General features: G+C 51.5%; 1 protein-coding gene and 1 long non-coding RNA gene across 2 annotated transcripts in view; both read left to right on the top strand.

Annotated features, from left to right (window-relative positions):
- The window catches only part of LOC142880033 (GDNF family receptor alpha-4-like), a 25,503-nt gene extending 8,251 nt beyond the window's left edge, over positions 1-17,252 (top strand). The window contains exons 2-8 of the mRNA XM_076013647.1: positions 2,394-2,678; positions 5,946-6,017; positions 6,594-6,948; positions 7,584-7,693; positions 8,688-8,822; positions 11,943-12,082; positions 16,791-17,252. Coding sequence (XP_075869762.1) covers positions 2,394-2,678; positions 5,946-6,017; positions 6,594-6,948; positions 7,584-7,693; positions 8,688-8,822; positions 11,943-12,082; positions 16,791-17,036 — 1,343 coding nt within the window. The 3' untranslated portion in view covers positions 17,037-17,252. The remainder of the gene's footprint in view (positions 1-2,393; positions 2,679-5,945; positions 6,018-6,593; positions 6,949-7,583; positions 7,694-8,687; positions 8,823-11,942; positions 12,083-16,790) is intronic.
- LOC142880044 (uncharacterized) overlaps positions 1-18,576 on the top strand; it is a 50,316-nt gene extending 31,740 nt beyond the window's left edge. Inside the window, exon 2 of the long non-coding RNA XR_012925376.1 lies at positions 17,846-18,576. This is a non-coding gene — a long non-coding RNA (uncharacterized LOC142880044). The remainder of the gene's footprint in view (positions 1-17,845) is intronic.
- Positions 18,577-19,113: the final 537 nt, after the last annotated feature.

The following is a 19,113-nucleotide window of genomic DNA, read 5'->3' as shown; positions in this document are numbered from 1 at the left end:
GCTTTGAAATACATCAGCAACACGATGCAGTTGCTATGCAGAGGTGGAATCAGCTGCCAGACCAGCGTAGTGCCACCTGCAGGTCTACGGAGCAGGGCGCAGGTGTGGGAAACAGAAACAGGAAGTACAGACAGGAAGAGGAAGTGCAGAAAATCAACTCATGTAAAACTGGCAGAACTAAACTGGGCATTTGTACCAGTAATAGTTGGAATGTGTACCAGTAATAGTTAGAATGTGTACCAGTAATAGTTAGAATGTGTACTAGTGTACCAGTAATAGTTAGAATGTGTACCAGTAATAGTTAGAATGTGTACCAGTAATATTTAGAATGTGTACCAGTAATAGTTAGAATGTGTACCAGTAATAGTTAGAATGTGTACCAGTAATAGTTAGATAGAATGTGTACCAGTAATAGTTAGAATGTGTACCAGTAATATTTAGAATGTGTACCAGTAATAGTTAGAATGTGTACTAGTGTACCAGTAATAGTTAGAATGTGTACCAGTAATAGTTAGAATGTGTACCAGTAATATTTAGAATGTGTACCAGTAATAGTTAGAATGTGTACCAGTGTACCAGTAATATTTAGAATGTGTACCAGTGTACCAGTAATATTTAGAATGTGTACCAGTGTACCAGTAATAGTTGGAATGTGTACCAGTAATAGTTGGAATGTGTACCAGTAATATTTAGAATGTGTACCAGTAATGTCTGGAACACAGACATTGAATGGACTGCTGAGCGGGTCAGGTGGGTGCTTGAGGAGGGACTGGGCCCTGGATAGATGCACTGTTTACATGAACTGCATGGTGGAAATACATTAAAAATATTATTTTGGGTTGTGATATTATTATTATTATTATTATTATTATATTATTATTATTTTAATAGTTATTGTTAGGGTTGTTGTTCCACACGCTCGGCTTAGAACCGTTCATTCGTAACTGAGAGGAAACAAGAAGAAACCAGCGTGTGTGTGTGTGTGTGTGTGTGTGTGTGTGTGTGTGTGTGTGTGTGTGTGTGTGTGTGTGTGTGTGTGTGTGTGTGTGTGTGTGTGTGTGCGCGCGCGCTCCGCTCCCAGACCTTATCTCTGGGACTCAGCGTGTGTACCGCCCACTCAGCGGGAAGCTCGCAGGCCATTGGATTTGACGAGGAGACGTTTCCTCTGCAGCAGACATGGAGACAAATGAGGAGAGTTGGAGTCAAGATCAGAGAAGATCCAGACCAGGACCGCAGCCAGACATTTGGAGGTCCAGACCAGGACCAGACCAGACCAAGACCAGACCAAGACCAGACCAAAACTAGGGAGGACTGAGACCGAGACCAGACCAGGACTGTATATTTCAAAGAAGGCGGAGTCTCCACTGGTCTGCATCAAAACCACCAGTCCTCCCAGTCCCAGACCAGACCGGACCCAGTAGAAATGCCTCCGAGGTCCCAGACTGGAGACCAGGACCAACCTCCAGGACTGCCAGTGGTTGAAGGCTTGAGGGTGTGAAGCTGATGCGAGTGCAGTGAGGGCAGTGTGAGGTCGGGGTCCTGCTGGTCTGGGCTGAGGATCAGCGGCTGCTCGCTCTGAGCGACGCTCGGAGCTTTTCAATTTACATCCTGTCTGCTGATCAGCCTCCACCCCCACCTAAAGCTGTGTGTGTGTGTGTGTGTGTGTGTGTGTGTGTGTGTGTGTGTGTGTGTGTGGCTCCGTGGAGCAGATTGCTTTGCCCCCCCCCCTGTGGTTGTGCACTATTGTGATCTGCTGGTAATGACGGGTTGTGTGTCTCCCAGTCTTCCTCCCAGCAGGACCCTCACATGAAGCCCCCCCCCTCCCCCACCTCTCTCTCTCTCTCTCTCTCTCTCTCTTGTTGTTCCCCCCCACCCCCCCTCCCAATTGTGTGTGTGTACGTGCGTCTGCACAAATGTGTACATCTTGGTGCAATTCTGCGAACATCATTTCTGGGCGCTGCCTGCTGATTGGCCCTCCTACCGTGCACCTGTCCAAACCATCAAGGTCTCTCTCTCTCTCTCTCTCTCTCTCTCTCCGTCTCCCTGCATCTATTATTCTGATCCCTCCACCCTTCCTCTCTCCCTCTTCCTCTCCCTCTTCCTCTCTTCCTCTTCCTCTTCCTCTCCCTCTCTGCTCACCTGTGGTCTGTTTCTGCTTCTCTCGGCTGTGCAGTGTGGAGGGTTTGCTGTCCTGTCGCTGCTCCTCCTGCACGCAGGAACAGAAGACTTCCTGAGCAGAATCCACATTTTGAGAATAAAGTTTGGAGAGTAAAGCGGACGGGTTCTGTGCAGTGGAGCTCTTCTGTCTGCAGTCTGCCTGCTTCATCCCACTCAATGTGATGTTTTTGTCCTTCCTCTGCTCCTCCTCCTCTCTGCTCCTCCTCCTCTTGCAGGTGCGTCGCCGTCCTTCCCCCTCCTGCCTTCGCCGGCGGACTGCGTGGAGGCCCACCGGGCCTGCTCGGCGGAGCCGCGCTGCCAGGCTCTGTACCGCGGCCTGGAGCTGTGCGCGGCCGACGCCGCCGTCTTCCCGCTGGGGGATCAGGGGGCCGGCGAGTGCCTGGAGAGGCAGGAGGCGCTGCTGTCCAGGCACCCGGCGCTGGCCACCTGCAAGTGCCAGCGCGGCTTCCGCAGAGAGGAGCAGTGTCTGCGCATCTACTGGAGGGTCCGGCTGCTCCCAGGTCAGTCGGCCGGGGAACGCTGTGGCCCCCCCCCTGGACAGGAGAGCATGCGATGCTTTCACTCCGCTTGTGTGTGTGGGGTTTTATTTTTAACAGTAGCAGGTTATAAACCTGTGGAACAGAAAACATGAACTTCAATTTAAGGTGTGAAATTCACAATACAACATATATGTTCACTTTCACATAAAAAATAATTCTTAATAAAAATAACAACAATAAAAATGATAACAATAATAATAATAATAATAATAATAATAATAATATAATAATTATTATTATCATTCTCTGGATAATGGCACCCAACTACAATACCCAGAATACCCTGCGCAGTGGGAGAACAGGAAGTGCCCGCCCGCGGCTGTTATGTTGAATGTGCAGCAACCTTTGCACCTGGCTCCGCTGCTTCACTTCCTGGCAGAACTGAAGCAGCGGAGCCGCAGTGAAGAACTCAGGGAAGGGAATACGAGGTTCTCCAGAATCAGAACCCACTTTGGGGAAAGGTACAGCGTCACAGCAACATGCAGGGCAATGAAGAGGAAAGAAGAAAAGAAATCAAATAATAAAATAAAGTATTTATGTACTTGGAGAGGAAACATCTCCCTGACAAAGAAACACCTATCAGGGGAGGTACTGTTATATATACACACATACAGTATATATATAAATATATATATATACTGTATGTGTGTGTGTATTGTGGTTGGGTGGAAGTTGCTGCGGCCTGTGTGAGTTTTCCTCCTCACTCATGCTGCACTGCTGCCGTCATCACCATAGTTTCCAGCAGCAGCTGCTTAAATCAAACAAAGATGATAAAGCCCGTGTTGACCAGCTGCGCCGCATCAAACACCAGGCAAACACAGCAGAGGCTCGCTGGCACACACACACACACACACACACACACACACACACACACACACAGCCGTCCACTGAATAAGCCGCGAGTGTTTCCTTCCGCTGGGAGGGAAGAATGAGTGAGAGAAGAGCGGCGCGGTACCAGGACACCACATGGTTGATTTGGATTGAGATGCAGCCTTCAGTGCAGTCTGTTGCTGGTCTCTCTGGTGTGTGTGTGTGTGTGTGTGTGTGTGTGTGTGTGTGTGTGTGTGTGTGTGTGTGTGGGCGCTGCTGCACGGTGAGGTGGGGTGGGGTGACGACAAACAGTTCCACTCCTTCATCAGTGGGAATGAAAGCGTGGCAATCCAAAGGGAGGCTCGCGGAGACACAGGAGGAGGAGGAGGAGGAGGAGGAGGAGGAGGGGGAGGAGGAGGAGGTGCAGCAGGTGACGAACACAGCGGCAGGCAGGATGAAGGAGACGCTGCTATGAGTTGCGCTTGGGTAAACGAGCCGCCACTCGCCAGTCGACCGGTCTCCCCTGTGGCCTATTAGTCAGTGGAGCATTAGTGTAATTACACACTCCTCAGTCCCAGCGCTGCCAGCCTCCTCCAGCGGGTCATTAGCATAAAGATGGAGCCCAGAGTAGGATTTACATACACAAACACCTTACAAACCATTACATTCTTGATTGACTTTGTACTTTTGGAGTGTGTTTAAACCATCGGGGGGGAGCAGGGGGGGGGGCGGGGTGGGCGGGGGGCGGGAACAAGTGGCCGGACTGAGAGTCCACCCAGGCCCTCTAGTGGCTGCAGACCGCAACGGTGGACAGAGCTCACGTCAAAGCTAACCCTAACCCTAACCCTCTCCAGTCCTGGCAGCTTCAGAACACTGCTGGGCCAAGCTAGCAGAACAGAACCCGTCCTCAGGTTCTCCCAGTGCCAGGCAGAGTGGCTGCTGCTGAGAAGAACCCAACACCACCACGGCTTAGTGTGTGTGTGTGTGTGTGTGTGTGTGTGTGTGTGTGTGAGCAGCTCTCAGTGAGGAAGAGCTCTGAAGCTGTCTTATACTTATAAGAAAGAGCTGCATTGGGGTTTCTCTTTAATATTGATCAGTGATCAGTGATTGGTGGAGTGGTTTTGGTGACGCTGTTGTTTGTTTCTATGTGCTAGCTGAATGCTATGCTATCCCGCCTCCACTGTCCCAACTGCCTGCTCTTATAAAACTGAGCAACGTGCTCCAGGACGTTGCTTCTCAAGTGTGGACGTGGAACCTCAAGTCGCGTTTTATTTTGAAATCCCGCTCGCCGGCGTGTCGGTTGACTTGCCCTTCCCTTGTGTGATCCCGCCTGGTGAGATCAGTCTTCCCCGCCCTCCTTGTTTCCAGCTGTGTATCCAGTCAGTCAGTCAGTCAGTCAGTCCGCCCCTCCACCCAGAACCACCCAGAATCATCCAGAACCACCAGGGTGTTGAGCTCTTATAACCACCCAGAACCACCCAGAACCACCCAGAACCACCAGGGTGTTGAGCACTGCGGACTCGGAGGAGATGCAGCTGCTTGATGACTCACTGACTGTGCATCACTTCTTCCACTTCCTGTCCCTCAGGTAGGAAGTTCAGGGAGGTCCAAACAGACTAAGAAAGGTCTCCTCTCCACAGGCAGTCGCTCAAATATATGGACCGCATTCCTGCGAAAGACTGAAGATCCATTTATTTATTTATTCAATCCATCATTCTGACTTGACTGGCTGGTTTCAGATGTCTTGCTCAAGTTTGCAAAGTGTTTCACAAAGGTGCTGGAGTCTGTTGTGATCCCAGCTGCTTTGCCTCGGCCTTGAAGTGGTATTGTCATGTTTCTCTTAATGAGCTTGCCTTGAACAGGCTGTGTTCTGTGGCTGTGTTCTGCGCTAGCGGGGTGTTGCGACCCTGCCTGTCTGAGCGTGGGGGGCCGGTGGGAGAGCAGCCAGTGCTACACGATGCTACGCGATGGAAGCGTGCTTTATGCGCCATGCAAGGGAGGCCTTTGTTCTTTTAATTATCTTTCCGTGAAGCAAATGTCAAGTCAGTGCAGTCGGACGTCAGCAGGGGCGCTGCACAGCTGCATTGATTCCTGAGGGGGGGGGGCAGCGCCGCGGTGAGGAGCGCACCGACGACCGTATACACAGACAAAGCTGAACGGGCCGCATTTGGCCCCCGGGCCGTAGTTTGCCCACCGTAGTTTGCCCACATATAGACAGTTCTATTGTTTTTATTGGAAAATTATTCACATTACATTAAAATTAGACATATACGTGTGTGTGTGTGTGTGTGTGTGTGTTGACTGTCAAGGTATGGGACAGTCAAGGTGTCCAGGGGGATTGTTGGGGCTCTCTGGTTCAGTCGACGTGTTGCATGTGGCAGCGATCGGCAACTTTCTCTCGATTGGTTCTTTCTCCAGGAGAGGAGGAGCTGGAAACGTCTCCGTACGATGACACACTGATGGACACGCGCATGGCTTCCTTGGTGGCAGGTAAACACAGTGACACGCACACACACACACACACACGCACACACACCTTGTTGTTTGGGCTAATGCTAATGCTAGAAATGGTTTGGATTCATAAAATGTGCAACACCTAATATATATATATATATATATATGTATGTTATATTTGTGTGTATTATGCACCGCGTCATTAATCAACAACATTTCCTGTGGAAATTTAACTCCGACGGCTGACAAACATAAAAAGAGCCATACGACTTTTTTATTGACATTTGGTTCATTTTGAGGAGTCCTTTTAATTTGAAATTCAATTGTACGCGTGTGCAATATGAAGTTGTTTATTGTCCCGTATGAAGCTTTGCTTGTTCCGTATTCACGGTGAAGTGAAACCTGTTTGGTTGACTGTTGCATCTGGAGGATAAATATCAATGTTGGACCAGGAGGTTCTGAATTCTGGCTCCACTGTGTTTGAGTTGGACTCCCTGCCTGAAGGAGTGTGAACAATGTCAAGGCCAGACATGGGAAGCCCAGTCTATAAGCATATTTAATGCTAGGTCTTAATGCTCAGTTTTCCTTGAACTCTCCTCCACGTTCTCCCAGCTTCCACCTTCATGCAGCTGGATGAGGAGAACCACTGCCTGAAGGCGGCGCAGGACTGCGGCCTGTACGAGAAGTGCGGCTCCCTGCGCTCCGAGTACGTTCTGGCCTGCACCAAGCGAGTCCCCGGAACCAACCGCTGCAATCAGAACAAGTGCCACCGGGCTCTGCGTCGGTTCCTGGACCGGGTTCCAGAGGAGTACAGCCTGGGGGTTCTGTTCTGTCCCTGCACCAACGCCCTGTGCGGTGAGAGGAGGAGGAAAACCATCGTGCCCTCCTGCTCCTACCAGGAGATGGACGGCCTGCAACCAAACTGTCTCCACCAACAGAGCTTCTGTCGTCGAGATGACAACTGCAGGTCAGTGGCCGAGCCGGTGGAGGTGCACTGGCTTTGATCCTGAGCAGCAGTTAGTGAGTCTTAGAGTGAGGCGACGCTTCATTGTTAATCTTCGTAGACCGAGGTATACTGGGGTATACTGAGGTATACTCAGGTAGACCGAGGTCTACCAAGGTGTACTGAGGTAGACTGAGGTAGACCGAGGTAGACTGAGGTAAACCGAGGTAGACTGAGGTAGACTGAGGTAGACTGAGGTAGACCGACGTAGACTGAGGTAGACTGAGGTAGACTGAGGTATACCGAGGTAGACTAAGGTAGACCGAGGTATACCGACGTAGACCGAGGTATACTGACGTAGACTGAGGTAGACCGAGGTATACTGAGGTAGACCGAGGTATACTGACGTAGACTGACGTAGACTGAGGTAGACCGAGTGTCCTTCACCTGACTGATGAGATGTGTGTGTTCTGTTGCTATGTACAACCTTGATACTCATGAAGATGCACTTTTGTATTGTTATCACAAGTCAGAACAAATCCTGACAAAATGGCTCCAATCTCACACTGATTCAACACACACTTGAAAAACCAGTGCAAACATGACGTGTGCTGTGTGTGTTGTGTGTGTTGTGTGTGTGCTGTGTGTGTTGTGTCCAGGTCCAGACTGGCTGATTTCCTCAGTAGCTGCCAGCCCAGCTCGGTGACGGCCAGCGGCTGTGTGAAGGACTCGCCGGGCCTGTGCCTCAGAGCCTACTCCAGACTCATTGGTACGAGAGACGTGTTGCGGAGGAGTGACCAGCATCCCCACCTGATGCTTTTTGCAACTTTATTGCCCCTTAAATATCAAACTGGGACTTTGATCAGTGCGGCAGGGCCAACAGCTACACACGGTGCAGTTCAAGGGGTCTCTCTGTCACTTTGGCCCCTCGGTGGGGAGCTCGTTGGCTTTTTGCAGTGTCTTCTAAATATTCATTGTGATCAAAGTTACAGTAAGATTAATGACCAAATGATGATCAAGTTACAATGTATGGTGTAAACGAATCAGCAACTCAACAGGCAATACGCAGACTCGTGCAATGCACTGAAAGAAGTCGCTTCATTGTAAGTAAGTAACGTACGTTAGTCGGGTAAAAGTCATCAGCTGACCATAGAAGTGCAATCTGCACTGTCAATCAAAAAGTCAAGTCAGCAGCGGAGACATTGAGTGTTTAAAACCAGAAGTCAGGTGGACGGTCCAGGTGGGATCATGGAAGTCCAGGAAGCTTCAACCCGAGAAAACAAGGGGCAGCTTGTGTGACGCTAAAACATGCTGCAGTAGATCTCTTTGACAACCAGCTAACCAAGCACTTTGTACCAGGTGTGTGTCAGAGTGTCGCTGCTCACCTGGCGGTTGGTGCTTGTGCAAGCGACGGCGCTAAACTGGAGCTGCTCCACCCGCACAAATATGGCAGCGAGGGCTCTCCTGGAGAAGCCGTCCTCATAAAGTGCACTGTTTGCTCTGGCCGCGTTTTAAAGTGTGCCAGCGCCAGGCTGTCGCCACGACAGTGGGTTTAATGATCAAGACACACGGGGCAGCTTTGTGGGTCTCAAAGTCCACCAGAGTGTGTTTGTGTTTAAAGAGCAGCGGGCAGTTTGCCAGGCGTCGCAGTGGATCTTTGCTTTCACTTTCACTTCCTGCTCCTCCACACACTGAAAGCTGCTCTGTGTTCCAACTGTGACACCTGTGTGTGTGTGCGTGTGTGTGTGTGTGTGTGTGTGTAGGTACCATGATGACTCCAAATTACATCAGCAACAGCTCGTCCGACGTCTCCCTGTGGTGCAACTGTGAAGGCAGCGGGATCCAGTGGCAGAACTGTCTGAGGCTGCAGCGCATGTTCACACACAACAGCTGCCTGCGTGAGTCACTCGGCCCAGTTCACAGCGAGTCTGCCTGCCTGTCTGCCTGTCTGTCTGTCTGCCTGTCTGTCCTCAGGTGTATCAGCAGCTAGACTGCTTCAGGCAGGAAGTCAATGATGTGAAACCCGGTGGTTCTGGTTGATTTCCATCCTGATATCCAACGTGCTGCATTTAGTGTTTAAATGTGCTGCTGCTGCTGCATTTTATTGTGAAACGTCAGCGTGACGTCTCGGCTTCCGCACTGTTCAGTTTCGGCCGTCAAAAACAATGAAGCGGATTTACCTTTAAATCTACCTGCCTTTTGTACGTAGGGAGGAGCCACCAGAAGAAAAAATTATTACAGGAAGGATTTTTTTTTTTTAAAGTTTCCAATTCGAGTTTTAATTTGAAATTTTGTGATTTTTTTTTTTTTTTTTTTTTTTCATCTGAATAATTCATTTTCTCTTCTTGTGGCCCTAATCGTCTTCCATAGGTAGGATGAACTTCATTCACATATTTTCAACACCAACTCAAAATTGGAAAGTGGAACAAAAATCTCCTTCCTGCAATGTTTTTCTCCTCGTGGCTCCGCCTCTTTGGTCTGTCTGAGAGCAGCCGGTTCAGTTTTCTATCCGCCCTCAGCGACACTTGAGACACAGTCCAGTCCGTCCCGCGTCCGGTGACGTCTGTTCTGACGAAAGCCTCTGGCTACAGGGTTGAGGTTTGTCCAGGTCACGCTGCAGCTCGCCGACCGCCGGCTGGTAATATTTCCACGGGCAATTCCCAAACCCGCTTCTTTCCATTCGGAGCTTTTCATTCCGCGGCAGCGCGGACCAGAGAACACTGGCGGTCGTCCTGCAGACAGAATGCAGGCCAAGGAAAGAAATGATGTTAAAATAATCCCGCGGGATCAAAGTGACAAAGCGGAGAATCGTTTCTCTTCCTCCCTTTCTTTGGGTTGTTTTTCCTCAAAGAAGCCTGAGGACCGTTGTCTTTTTTAGAGAGATGTAGTAAAAAGCCATGTTCCTCACACCTTTGTGATGAGTGGGAGGGTCGCCAGCAGGGAAACACAGCACATGTTCAATACTGTTGGCGGAGAAACGTAATAACAACGATTGCAAAAGTAAGCTGAATGGGCAAAAGCAGGCAAAGTTAGCGGAGGACGATAGAGCGTAAACACAGGAAGGGAGCTGCAGAGACACGCCGTGGGGAAGACGGACACAACGAGGACGGCGGAAGACAAACTGGGGGGGAAGGAAGAAAAGAAGGACGTGAAGGAGGTGCGGACGTTTCAAAGGGTGGACGCCGGAGTCAGCGGGAAGCGGCCGCACCGCCGCAGCCGCAGCCGCAGCCGCAGCCGCAGCCGTCTCCGTGCTCTTTACTTCCTGTGAAAGCCTTTCTGTCACGTCAGCGTCCCAGTGGAACCAGCTGATAAAGAGCAGGCACCTGATAACATTTGCAGCTCGTGAAATGTATCAGATAAAAGCAGGATTTCTCCCCCCGCGGGACTTATAAAATAAACTCTCCCCTTTTATTATGCAAGGCACTCCGATAAAACTGCGACAGGCCTTTGCACACGGCCAGGGGAACCAGGGGAACCAGGGGAACCAGGAGAACCAGGGGAACCAGGGGAACCAGGGGAACCAGGAGATAGCAGGAGTGAAGCTGCGACTCTATAGTCTGAGCTATATATAGCTTTTTATTTTATTTCTTTTGTTTGTTTCATCGGGGGTGTAGTTGATCAAACTACGGGCTCATTTTCCTAACCTGCCGATAACTTCCTCACTCACTGAGATGATTTCTGTAGTTTTCCACAGACGTTGTGACTTGGACAACGTTCCTCAGCGTGCTTTTACGAGAACAGGTCAACGGTTTAACATTGAACATCGCAACGTTGTCACAGACAGACAAATACAGCTGCTATCGCCGTCATGGTAGCGGCAAATATGGATGGATGGAAGGATGGATGGATGGAAGGATGGATGGAAGTCTACTCTGCTGGAACTCCTCCAGCGAGAACTTTAACTCTCGCCACTGACGTGCGGCCGCCAGTCGGTGCAGCTCCAGGAGGGGGGAAGGAGGAGAGGAGCTGGAGGGGAGGAGGAGGGGAGGAGCTGGAGGAGAGGGGCTGGAGGAGAGGAGCTGGAGGGGAGGAGCTGGAGGAGAGGGGCTGGAGGAGAGGAGGAGGAGAGGAGCTGGAGGGGAGGAGAGGAGGAGAGGAGGAGAGGAGCTGGAGAGGAGGAGAGGAGGAGAGGAGCTGGAGGGGAGGAGAGGAGGAGAGGAGGAGAGGAGCTGGAGGAGAGGAGCTGGAGGGGAGGAGGAGGAGAGGAGCTGGAGGGGAGGAGCTGGAGGAGAGGAGCTGGAGGGGAGGAGAGGAGGAGAGGAGCTGGAGGGGAGGAGGTGGAGAGGAGCTGGAGGGGAGGAGCTGGAGGAGAGGAGCTGGAGGAGAGGAGCTGGAGGGGAGGAGGAGGAGAGGAGGAGAGGAGGAGAGGAGCTGGAGGAGAGGAGCTGGAGGGGAGGAGAGGAGGAGAGGAGCTGGAGGGGAGGAGGTGGAGAGGAGCTGGAGGAGAGGAGGAGGAGAGGAGGAGAGGAGGAGAGGAGCTGGAGGAGAGGAGCTGGAGGGGAGGAGAGGAGGAGAGGAGCTGGAGGGGAGGAGGTGGAGAGGAGCTGGAGGGGAGGAGCTGGAGGAGAGGAGCTGGAGGAGAGGAGCTGGAGGGGAGGAGGTGGAGAGGAGCTGGAGGGGAGGAGCTGGAGGAGAGGAGCTGGAGGAGAGGAGCTGGAGGGGAGGAGGAGGAGAGGAGGAGAGGAGGAGAGGAGCTGGAGGAGAGGAGCTGGAGGTTAGAGCCCTCTGGGTGTCTTTCAATCACGCTGGCTGTCAATACAGCTGCCGATAGACGCTGAGCTGGGATGTCCAAACAGTAAAAGTGTGGATCGATGCGTCAATGCACTTCCCATAAAGCCTGGTGATTCATCAAGCAGCCGACAGCTCCAACAATAAAGCTGCCAGAGAGATGTGAAGGTTCACAGCCACCCAGTGGCACCTGGCAGCACGCAGGCCCGGCCCAGTGCACGCACACACACACACACACACACACACACACACAGACAGTGATGGGTGTGTGTGTGTGTGTGTGTGTGCAGGTAACTCCATCAGCTGGATTGGGAGCCCCGGCACGCTGCCACTGGACATCACGCCCCCCCCTGGTCCCAGACCCTCCCCACTGGTCCAGGAAGAGGAGCTGCTGAGCAACAACCACCTGCCTGACAACAACAACCACATTGTGAGTCTGCACACAGTCCGCCCACACACACACACACACACACACACACACACACACCATCTCACAGGCTTTTCCCCTCCCTCTTATCTCGCTCTGAGCTCGTCTTGTTTATTTATTTGCGCTATCTGTTGGAGTCGTTGTCATTGTTTCGCTCTTTGCCTGTTTGTGTATTTTCTATATGACTCAAAACTCTAGACACAAATCCCCCTAGTGGTTGCTTTTAGATTGTGGCAGACAGAGAACACAGAGAGCTTCCAGAAGAGGTCAAGATGTCTCTCATGCTGCTGAAGAGTCAAACTACCACTACTACTACTACTACTACTAGCATCACTGCTACTGCTACCACTACTACCACTAGCACCACTACCACTACTACTACTACTAGCATCACTGCTACTGCTACTACTACTAGCATCACTGCTACTGCTACTACTACTACTACTACTACCACTACCACTACTACTACCACTACCACTACTACTACTACTAGCATCACTGCTACTGCTACTACTACTAGCATCACTGCTACTGCTACTACTACCACTACTACTACCACTACCACTACTACTACCACTACCACTACTACTACTACTAGCATCACTGCTACTGCTACTACTACTACTACTACTACTACCACTACTACTACTACTACCACTACTACTACTACTAGCATCACTGCTACTGCTACTACTACTACTAAATATAACTAAGCTCTGGGTCAATAGCAACCAAAATGCAGTGTATTTTCCTGATTCTCTGTTATTGGACTCTGCTGCCACTGTGGGGGGCGGGGGTTTTGCAGGTTGATTCAGTTGAGCAGCCTCCCTTCTTGTCCTGTCATCACATGTGCTTGAAAAGTAGTAACACGATAAGATGCAACTCCTGCTAAATCTTTGAATGACCTCATTTTCCATTGTTTTTTTGTTGTTTTTTAACTGGTTGAAGGTGAAAGGCCCGATGATCAAGTTTATTAAATACCAAACCAAAAACACGCCTCAGTCCAGCCATCCCTCTGTCATAGCCAATCACTCGTCCTGCTCTAATGACCGGACAGGGGCGGAGCCTGAGACGAGCCGTCGGCTCTTTTTAGCGGTGCGAAGCAGAAGAGTGGCTTCTCCGAGGAGAGTCTGGACCCCCGTCACCGGGCCAGCAGGCGCTGGACCTGGACGGCCAACACGAGTCCCTCCACGTCTTTAACTCCTGGCTCGCCCTCGTCCGGCACCGCTGACCAATGACGGCGGTCCAAGTCACTGGCGGGCCTGGCCGCTCGCTCCAACCTTGGCCACATCACAATCTGCTGAGGCTGTGGCTGCCTGACTCCCAGCATGCCTCGCTGCCAGAGATAATCTGGGCTGCCAGACAGGAGGGGATTCCAGCTCTCCCTCTCTCTCTCTCTCTCTCTCTCGCCCGCCCGCTCGGTGTCCGTCTGCGTCCTGTCCCAGCGAGAGGATTAGACGAGGTGTTGGTTGGGAGCGGCGCATCAGTCAGGCTTCATTACTATGAATTTATTCATGGCCATATGTCTCCTCCCTCTTTTTCCTCCTTCCCAAATCCCTCGCTCCCCTTCCTGCTGTCATCTTGAAGTTTCTCTATCCTCCCCTTCACTGCTTTGTCTGCGTCACTCTGCCACTTTAAGTCCACTCTGCCTGGCTCCGCTCCCTCCATCCTGGTTCCTCTGCCTTCCTTCTCCATCCACACCTGCTTCCAAATCTCTTCATCCGTCCGTCACTCAGCCGCTGCTCTCGCTTCTTCCGAGGAGCTTTGGCTTGTTTCCCCTAAAGTGATTTTTCCGGAATTTCAAAGGTTTCACATCGAAAACCGAGGATCCGCTGGTGCAGTCGGCGGGTGGGGGTGGGGGTGGGGGTGGGGCATCCACAACCAATGCAGTCAAGTCTGCAGTGATGAAGGATTTTTAACATTTCTGTAGGTACTGGTGTTGCAGTCCAGACGGCACCGACCCAGACCAAGACCTTCTCAAGACTAGAGGGTATGGGGATGGACACCAGACCAAGACTTTAGTGTTGGCTGAGTCTCCACTGGTTTGGATCAAACCCCCCCCAGTCCGTCCAGTCCCAGACCGAGGGTGGGTGGATGGATGGACGGATGGGTGGGTGGACGGATGGATGGATGGATGGATGGGTGGGTGGACGGATGGGTGGTTGGGTGGGTGGATGGATGGATGGATGGGTGGTTGGGTGGATGGATGGATGGATGGATGGACGGATGGATGGATGGATGGATGGGTGGGTAGACGGATGGATGGATGGATGGATGGATGGACGGATGGATGGATGGATGGATGGGTGGGTGGACGGATGGGTGGGTGGACGGATGGATGGATGGATGGATGGGTGGGTGGACGGATGGGTGGGTGGACGGATGGATGGATGGATGGATGGGTGGTTGGGTGGATGGATGGATGGATGGATGGACGGATGGATGGATGGATGGATGGGTGGGTAGACGGATGGATGGATGGATGGATGGATGGACGGATGGATGGATGGATGGATGGACGGATGGATGGATGGATGGATGGGTGGGTGGGTGGACGGATGGATGGATGGATGGATGGACGGATGGATGGATGGGTGGGTGGATGGATGGATGGACGGATGGATGGATGGATGGATGGACGGATGGATGGATGGATGGATGGGTGGGTGGGTGGGTGGGTGGACGGATGGATGGATGGATGGATGGATGGAGGGGCGGATGGATGGACGGACGGATGGGTGGATGGACGGACGGATGGGTGGATGGATGTGTGGATATTGTTGTAGAGCTGGTGACTTTGTCAACCAGAGTTGTGTAGGACAGCAGTTGTTGTGCGTCTGCAGTCCCTCAGAGATGTTTTCCTCTCCGCGTCTGTTCCAAAACAAACGGCGTGGAAAGTAGAGAAAACTCCCTCAGTGCTCACGAACCAAATGTTTTCACATCCCACTCGTGATCCATTTTTATACCTGCAGAGTCTCTTTCGGTTACAGCTTCCTTAACTGTCAGATTAAGCCATCAAAGGCGGCAGAAAAAGTTTGGCGTCAGTCAAACGCCGAGCTTTATGGCAGAAGGAGGCATTAGACGAGTGAGAGAGTGAGAGAGTGAGAGAGTGAGAGAGGTGTGCTGTCACAATAACCTGGCTACAGCCTCGGGACTCCCAGATGTTGATGCATATTATTGAAACTGAGCAGCTGCGTGCTCGCTACAGTCGACGCCCGTGACGCGGCACTCGGTCGCACTCCTCAGCAGCCTGGAACTTTAAAGGCTTCGCTTGATCAAAGAGTTGAGAGGCGTGAATCATTCACACCTTCCACGAGATGGAGCGCGAGGAGCTCAACGGACGCGCTGCAACTTCCTGGAAGAAAAGCCGAGGAACAAGAGCTGGGAGGCGGAGTCTCAAGCTGCTCTGCTGGCACAGACTGGCCTTGGTGGTTCCATCCTGTGAACTCCCGTAGTTGCCCATGACCTCTGGACGCTCGCGCGCGTCGCTTCAGTCCACATCCGTTCACCACGGACAGAACCCGACCAGCACCTGAAGTCAGCTGATTTGTTCTGTTGGTTTTAAAGTTTGAAACCAGAAAGTGGAAAGAAACCAGTGAGAGAAAACCAGGTGAGAAGAATGTTGGTCTCCACTGTCCCAGCCTGGCTCCTCCAGCACCAGCTTCCCTCCAACAGTCCCTCCATTCCTTTTCAGCCTTAGGTAACTGAGGATCACCTTTCAAAATAAAAGCCTTCCACTTAAAGTTAGCATTTTAATTGCACTCAACCTAAAAATGCTAAGCCTGTCCTTGATGAACGTAAATTATGAATATGAACTGAACTCCACCAGCCGTCTTCATGAGGATTTGATTTGATGATTGATTTCTGCCACCTGAAAAAAAGTTCTGATTCTAAACTTTGACAGTGTGTTTGCAGTTCAGTCCATCCAGTCTGCTGTTGTGCTGCAGACAATCTGACTGTATCACCCTGGAAACTCTGCAGTGAGAAAAAGCACACAGGGTCAATTACCGTTAAATCCTGGATAATCCCACTGGAGTGTTTTATACACTCACTCAGCCGCTGCTCTGCCAGTGGCTGCTGCTGCTGCTGCTGCTGCTGCTGCTGCTGCTGCTCCTTCTACCTGTGACCAGCCGTCTGCTAATTACACTGTGACTTCAACAGGAAGGTTTCTCAACAGGGTTGCTGTCGCCTCTGTCATCCTAGGAATGGCTCTCATTCAAGCAGCTTATTCCACTGAAACTTCCACAGAAGATGCTGAGCATCCGTCCTGAATCTGTCGCTTGTAGATGAAGAGGTGCAACGATAATAACAGCAGGAAGCAGCGTTTGTGTCAACGGGAACCAGGTCTGGACCACCGCTGGTTCTCAACTGGTGGAGTCTCAGCGCCATCATTCTTTTTTGCTCACCATGAAGTCGAGAGCCAAACTGATTCCACGAAAATAAAAGCGGCAGCCCACTTTGTGTCATCTTATCGAAGTGATTTGATTGTGTGCCCTTCAAAATAAATGGTCAACATTTTCTCAATGCTATGTCGATATATGCACACACGAGTAGAGCACTCAACTCGAGTATCGGTACCGATACTCTGTCTTGGTATCGGTACCGGTACTCTGTCTTGGTATCGGTACCGATACTCTGTCTTGGTATCGGTGCGTCCTGCTCTTCAATCATTGCAGTGTTTTCTGGACTCACGCTGTCTCCTTCCCATCAGGTGGTGGAGAGTGTGGAAGAGGAGGAGCTGACCGAGGCAGAGGAGGAAGCGGAGGAGGAGGAGGAGGAGGAGGAGGGGGGTGATGAAGATGGCGGTCAGTTTGACATCCCGCTGTACTCGGAGCGAGCCCCCATCTCCAACCTGGGCTCCTCCGGCACCGGCAGCGCCACCGCCACCACCAAGCCTCCGCCCAGAGCTGCTCTGCTGCTGCTCCTGCTCCTGACTGCCCCCTTCAGCTGGGGCTAGACGGCCCCGGTGCACATAGAAGATGCACACAGACACACACACATGCACAAATGCACACACACGCACACATCATGGACCTACGACGCTGGCTGGACTGATGGCTGTAAAGAGAAATGATGATGGAAGGTACCAGGTGAAGACATGGACTTCACAGTTGGTCAGTAGCATCCACTCCAGGTCTCCACCTCCTCCATTAAAACATGGCACTTTGTTCAACACTGTCTGACTGAAGCTGCTCTGGTGTGTTGCTGTCCTGGGGGAGTAAGGAACAGCTGTCATGTTGGCAACATTAGTATCGTGTTGCTTTGTTGCTTTCAGGGGTCTCGTGGGTTAATCGTGATTAACCCGGCCTCCAAACTAAACTCTTGACAACAACAAAGACCATCGCTTAAATTGGTTGGGGGGGTGGGGTGGGGTGGGGGGAGGGGGGGGCACTCTAGTGTATACAGCCATATACATTTTCCATCCTTTAAAGCTAATCCATTCTTTTTTTTTTTTAATCCTAAACTAGGAGAAGCTCCAGTGTTCAGTGGTGGTCCGTTTTGGGGTCTCATGGGTTAATCTGGGGGTCCGACCCCCGTGATTAACCACGGGGGTCACGGTGTGGAGTCCCAGTGTGGACGTCTCGCTTGTCCAACTGATCATCGGCCAAGAAAACATTGAAATACCTGAGCTCACACACACACACACACACACACACACACACACACACTCTGTGGCTCCAGTCAGACCGTGTTGAGTCTCCATGATGTTTGTGTTCAGCCCCGAAAACAGGGCGGGTTCAAACTATGGCCTGGGGGCCACATGAGGCCCGTCGTTAAGCTGTTTAATCCGACTCGTCAAAACTTGAATAAATTGTATCATTAGTAAGTAAGTCATAAAATAGCTGTATGTCTAGAGTGGCCCAGGTGTACATAGAAGACACACACACACACACACACACACACACACACACACACACATCATGGACCTACGACGCTGAAAATAGATGATGATGATGATGATGGAAGGTACCAGGTGAAGACATGGACTTCACAGTTGGTCAGTAGCATCCCCTCCAGGTCTCCACCTCCTCCATTCAAACATGGCACTTTGTACAACACTGTCTGACTGAAGCTGACAGAATAAGGAACAGCCAATCACGTCGGGATCTTGTCGCACGTCTTCATCCAACCAGGAGGCATCATGCAGGAGTTCCCCTCGCTCCCCAGTCAAACTGTTTGCCGGTTGGGCCCCAAGCGGTCGAGCGTCCTCGCGTTGAGTGTGTGAGCTCGATGAAATGCAAACTCGACGTCCACGCAGTGAATGCGAGGAGCTCTGGGAGGGCCTGGCAAACTGCAGTAGTGTGTTGATTAGCTTAGATGAACCATGTGATCATTCCAGTGGTAAACAAAAACTGTCCAACAATGTTACACACACACAATGCGGAGTGGAAGTCAATAGATATTCAGTAATTGTATTATTCTGTGACTGTAATGTTAGTCAAGAATGTTTCCTTATTAAATTGACCAGACAGGTGTCACTCTCACTGATCACAACACCTGGCTGCTCTGCTCTTCTTGCCGTTGACTCCTTTCTGCACGCGTCCTGCACCCAGGAGCTGGAGGTCAGCAGCGGGAACGTGAGCTCCTGGGTCTGCTCAGGAGTTGCTGGTGTACGCTGACGACTTTGCGTGCAGCACGAGCGGAGACAACGTGCCAATAGCGAGTGGAGAGGAGAGAAGCTGCCCGCTCGCATCCAGGGCCGTCTCAGAGTACCGTTGAAAAGCAACAGGTGCCTTCAGAGCGGTGGAGGCGGACCTGGAGTCAAACCCAGGCTGGAGGCCCGCCTGCGGTCGTCGCAGCCTCGAAATATCAAACATCGTCCAGGGTGACCTTCAAGACGTTCTTAGTGACCGTTAGTGGCAATAATACACAATCTGTTCAAGCGAATACTTTCAGGGGGTCTCGTGGGTTAATCTGGGGGTCCGACCCCCGTGATTAACCACGGGGGTCACGGTGCGGAGTCACAGCGTGGACGTCTCGCTTGTCCAACTGATCATCGGCCAAGAAAAGATTGCAATAGCTGAGCCTGACCC

Source organism: Nelusetta ayraudi, unplaced genomic scaffold (genome assembly GCF_046127955.1).
Source record: "Nelusetta ayraudi isolate G7.1 ecotype Tasmania unplaced genomic scaffold, CSIRO-AGI_Nayr_v1 ptg000153l, whole genome shotgun sequence".
Classification (NCBI taxonomy): Eukaryota; Metazoa; Chordata; class Actinopteri; order Tetraodontiformes; family Monacanthidae; genus Nelusetta; species Nelusetta ayraudi.
The sequence above is the reverse complement of the archived record's forward strand: the minus strand, read 5'-3'. Positions and strand labels throughout refer to the sequence as shown.